Consider the following 5,548-nt stretch of genomic DNA (forward strand, 5'->3'; position numbering starts at 1 on the left):
AGTGTGTTTCTCTTCCCAGTCTTTGTTTTTACATTTACGTGAAAAGTAAGTCGGGGCTAACCATCAGGGTGGTGCAGGGTGGGGGCCTGACTGTCCCCACCTTCTGTGACATCAGAACTCACGGCCTGAGAGATGCTTGGTGACCAGAAGCCAGGGAGGTGGGGGTACCCTCCTCTACCCAGGCAGCCTGACCTGAGGCCATGGTGGTCCACCAGCTGGGCAGCAGGGGCCGAGTGGCAGCCGAGAGAAGGGGAAGCCGCTGTGAGGACAGGAAGCAGGTGAGGCCAGACCAGGGGACATGGCTCTCCTCCCATCTGGGCCCCCTTGGACGCTCCAGGCAGCCTGTGAGGCCCTCAAAGTCAGGGACAGGCTCTCAGCCTGATTCTCCCTAGAGCCCAACCTGGTGGAACCAAGTACAGGGACTCAGGAGCTCCTTCTAGAAGCCATTACTGACGCCTTATCAAATCTCACACTGCCGGCACAAGGAATGCCCCAGAGGGGCTTGGGAGTCTTATTTCACTTCCTGTCATACCCCGAGTGCCTAGGTTAGTGCTTGGTTCATAACAGGTGCTGAATGAACGAACAAATGAACCAAAATAAACAGGATACTTTACCTAAGTTGGAGACGTCCTGGAGCCTTTGTTCTAAGGGCTGGAATTCAAAACTCACATAGGATTTTGTCAAAATGGAAAATGTTAGCACTGGTGTGCACAGCCTGGGGCTTCTACTCCTCTCTCTTGCATGTCTTGACATTCCCGAGAGGCAACTGTTATGAACTTCATTTACACATGGGTAAAGTGAGATTGGAAAGGCCAGACAGCAGAGACACACTGGGATTTGAAAGCAGGTCCCCCTGATTCCAGAACCCTTAGCAAAGTGACCCTGCACTGCACTGCCTGCCAGATGGGGAAGCACAGGGAAGACGGAAAAGGCGGCAGGGACGGTCAGCTGGGCGCTGCATACAGTAGGAAGGGGTAGGATTTTAGTCTGAGATTACTAAGCAGCCATTGCAGGGGTTTAAGCAGAGCAATACATGACTGACCTATATATGTTTTCACAAGATTCACTTATACGCTTAATACACCTTTCGACTTCTTTACACTGGACCTCACTGTGAGATGGAGGCCTTGTGGGGCTCTGGCTGTGCTACAGTTTTTGCTGAAAAGTGTTCCTCTAATACCAAATGTTAGGAATGCTCCTTCTAGAAAAGTCATGTAAGTTCTGTGGTCTGGGGAACGCTGACACTCTCATTCTCCCCCAGAGAGTCACACAGCTCCTTCACATAATGAAGACTCCAACGAGTCCTGCAGCAAGGAAATCCATGTAACTTTACCACAGTATTTCCCAAACTGATTCAACTACAGAGGCCTCACTTTTGCATTTTTGAAAGACCTTATAGCATATATCAAAATCCATTTTACAGGGACTTCTGTAGGGGACGCGGGTTCAACCCCTGGTCCGGGAGCTAAGATCCCACATGCTGAGTGGTGCAGTCCAAAAACAAAGTTCAAAAAAAAATCCATTTTACAAATGAATAAACTGAGGCTCAGCAAGAAGAAGTGATTTGGCTCAGATTCCAATACAGCACAAGAGAAGGACTAAAACTTAATTTTAGTCCATTTTTCCTGCTTTTGACCTCACTCGGCACAAAAAACAAACAAAAGCCAACTTAGCAGCAAGCATACAGATCAAGACAGCATCCTGTAAAGCACACTGACAGAGGGATAGCTAAAGAAACGGAAGGAGGTTCAGACCACGGGATGTTCATCAGCCCTTATAGAGAATGAGACAGACTATGTTCTTAGATAGGGTTTCCTTGGTGGCTCAGCGGTAAGGAATTCACCTGCAATGTAGGAGACCTAAGTTTGATCCCTGCATCGGGAAGATCCCCTGGAGAAGGAACTGGCAACCCACTCCAGCATTGTTGCCAGGGAAATCTCATGAACAGAGGAACTTGGCAGGCTACAGTCCAAGGAGTCGCAAAAGAGTCAGATACAACTTAGCAACTAAATAACAACAACATGTTCTTAGATAGTCTCAGGGAATATTGTGAAGAAAAGAAAAAAGTGCCCTAATCTACAATGATTTCACATTGGGTGTCCACACCCAGGCAGTTTCTACCCAGATCAAAGTATAGAGCATTTCCAAGACTCCTCGAAGGCCCCTCGCAGCTCATACCCCATAAGCACGATTCTGAGTTCTAGCATCACAAATGAGTTTTGCACATCCCTGAATTTCATGAATTCGTGGAGTAGAATCAGACAGTGTGCCCCTTCATGTCTGGCTTTTTTCACTTCTAGTGTGTCTGTGAGATTTGGTCCAATTGTTACTATGCAATTTATTTTTATTTTTAAAGTTAACAGCAATTATAATGTTGCTAGTATATATATTTTTTAAAACTATCCAGGAAAGAAACAAATTATGCAAATCTCTTTATCTTCTTCGTTTGTGGTAGCCGGTCTAAATCTTACTTCACACACTCAGGTACCTAAGAAATGTATTATTTCAAGTCAAATTAAATCTGATTCAACCCACATCTAGTGAGCTGGGAGGAAAGTCAATGCTAATGACTACTGTCTCTGCCTTAATCCTCTCTCCACTTCTGTTTGCCTGACTTGGTCACTATCCTAACTCATATTGTCTGTTGAAAGCAGGAGTCTCTAAATATCCTGTGCTGAGACCTCCCAGCCACACCGTGAGGCCATCAGGAGAGGATACCAGGCCCCTTGCAGACTCAGACTCCCCTTCCACCTTCACCCACCACTCCAAAAGGCTCTCTCACTTTTCTCCCTCCTGGATCCTGGTATGCCCACCAAAGTCTCCTAAATTATCTTGAACTGACCCAAGTGCCAGGGAGCAATGCTGTCTTCAGGAAGCCATTTCATTCCTGCATCAGAACTCCAAGGGGTAGACTTTCATTTCTGGCCTTAATACAGTGACTGGGGCCAGACTGGCCCTCACAGTCATTGTAAGTGGCCACAAAATTGACGAAAATACACAGAGCAACTACTTTCAGGTGAGGGCAAAGGACAGCACAAAAGTACAATCGCTGAGGGGAAAAAAAAGGGATGGTTGTCTCAACTCTTTCTCCACAATGGTTGCGCCAAGAGCTAGAGGGCAGATAGAGCCCAGCAGTCCTGCTGAGCTGCAGAGTCTGGGCAGGCGGAGCTGCCGGCCTCTGGAGGACAAGACCTTGGAGGGAAAGAAGGGCTGTGTGCTGACAGCACCCCGGCTCAGGTGGGGATCGCTATGCTCCTCGGCTGTGGGCCAGGACGTGCATGCAAAGGATTAGCTCACCCATGGCTTACCAGAGGGCAGCTGCTCTGGGGCTGAGAGCAGAGATACTGGAAAGCCAGTTGTGCTGGAGGTAGACGGAATTCTGAGCCAGCTAGAACCAAGAAACTCCTTACCACCACAGGCATCCATCTGAGAGCACGCATCTCACACATGTATCTGCACACACACACACATATTCTATATTCATACACTACAATGTTACTCATCAATAACCCCAAACCCCAAAACGGGCAGATGTCTCAGAAGTATTATACTGAGTAAAATAGCTCAACAAAAAAGAATGTGATATGTGATTTCATTGATGTGAAGTTACAGAACAGGCAAACAGAGAGACAGAGAACAAATGATCTGTCCCCTCCTTCAGGGTGGGGGGAAGAGGGAGTTGGCCGCAAAAGCACACAAAGGAATTTTCTAGGATGATGGAAATGTTCTATGTCTTCATTGGGGTGATGCTCCACATGTATGTAGTAGTATGTGTGTGTTCAGTCATGTCCCGACTCTTTGCAACCCCCATGGACCGCCAGGCTCCTCTGTTCGTGGGATTTTCCAGGCAAGAATACTGGAGTGGGTTGCCATTTCCTTTGCCATAGGACCTTCCCATCCCAGGGATCAAATCTGTATCTCTTGCGTTGGCTAGTGGATTCTTTACCTCTGAGCCACCAGGGAAGCGCAGTCCACAAGTATAGACACTGTTCAGTCACTAAGTCATCCTGATTGTTTGCGACCCCGTGGACTGAGTATAGTCATTACGGTACATGTAAAATGTGCGTTTTATCATATGTGAATTATACCACAATAAAGCTTACTTTTTAAAATACCATTTAAAACAAACAAAAAATAAAAGGCAAAAGTGAGGCAAATAATGAAAATAAAGGTAAGCCTTCCTTCTCACCAGGGACAAAGGAGAGAAGACGCCGAGAAAATGTCAGCAGGTCGCCCTGTTATCTAACCCCGTGGTTCTGCGGGTTTTGTAGCAAGCACGTGGGACTCAGATAAACAGAAAAAGTGAATCCCCATTCCTAGCCCTCTGTGAGGGAGGCGGGGTGCTCGTCTACCCTCCAGGGACTCACCTCCTCCTCTTCTTGCCCCCAGACGCTGTTGGCACTGCTGGTCCTGGTGCTCTATGTGGGCACAGGAATAACAGGTGAGCACTGTGGAGCACTGTGGAGGGAGGAGCCCAGAGCTCACAGAGTCAGGAGTGTAATCTGTAGCTGGTTGCACACCACGGGGACCTCCACAGCTGGCCTTCTCCCATCCTCTTCATCCCTCTGGGATGGCCAGCCAAATGTATTCCAGCCCCTGCTCCTTTATCTTAGTAAGAGGTGGTGTTCGTACCTGTTTCAGGAAGAAGTTGGGAGGTGTCAGAAAGGATCAGAGAATGTAACTACCCCCAGAATCCTGTGACTTCCCAGGTAACATATTCAAGAAGGGACATTAAGCTTGGCTGAGGACGTCTGAGAAGGCTTTCCATAGGTGTCACTGATGAACTGGGTCTTTGAAGGATAGGTAGGAGTTGGTCTGGTAGAGAAGGTGGGGATGGGTACTTGGGACAGAAGGAAAGCATAGCAAAGGCTCGGGGAACTTGTAGAAACCAGCACAGCAAGAGAGGTCTACAGGAAAATGCTCAAAATACAACCTTGGTGTCTGCCTTTTAGGTGTTTGAATACCAGACCAGTGACTCCCCAGAAGAGCCGATCAAGGTCATGAGGACCTGGTTGAAAGAGAACTTGCATGTTTTCTTGGAGAAGCTAGAGAAAGAGGTGCAAGAGCTGGAGCGGCTGGTCCGGGACCTGGAGGAATGGCTGGATGCCCTCCTGGGAGAGGGGCACCCGGAGGAGCTCTGCTCCACCCTCAGAAATCACCTGTGAGGGCAAGGGCTGAGACCTAGGCAAGAGGCCAAGTGGAGAAGGGGGTGAATATTCTAGGAGTTCCTCTAAGAAGGGCTGAGCTGTGGCACTTGAAGTTCAAGCCAGCCAAGAAAATAAAACAGTTGAAACGCTAAAAGCTGTTGGCACCACTGCTGGTCCATGAGGTGACGCTAGTGGTAAGGAACTCGCCCGCCAATGCAGGAGAAGGAAGAGGCGTGGGCTCGACCCCTGGGTCGGGAAGACCCCCTGGAGGAGGAAGCGGCAACCCACTCCAGCATTCTTGCCTGGAAAATCCCATGGAGAGAGGAGCCTGGGGTCACACAGAGTCGGACAGGACTGAGCCCCAGGGCTGATGCACGCAAGCTAGGACCAGGTGAGAGACA

The 5,548-nt window shown here is 48.6% G+C and overlaps 1 protein-coding gene across 1 annotated transcript; it reads left to right on the forward strand.

The window, feature by feature from the left end:
- Positions 1–200: 200 nt before the first annotated feature.
- Positions 201–5,165, forward strand: SMIM23 (small integral membrane protein 23). Its single transcript, XM_052659361.1, has 4 exons — positions 201–278; positions 4,390–4,441; positions 4,642–4,709; positions 4,953–5,165. Exons 1-4 carry the CDS (start codon positions 201–203, stop codon positions 5,163–5,165), a joined length of 411 nt encoding a protein of 136 aa, XP_052515321.1.
- The last annotated feature ends 383 nt before the right edge of the window (positions 5,166–5,548 follow it).

Source organism: Budorcas taxicolor, chromosome 20 (assembly GCF_023091745.1).
Source record: "Budorcas taxicolor isolate Tak-1 chromosome 20, Takin1.1, whole genome shotgun sequence".
Lineage (NCBI taxonomy): Eukaryota > Metazoa > Chordata > Mammalia > Artiodactyla > Bovidae > Budorcas > Budorcas taxicolor.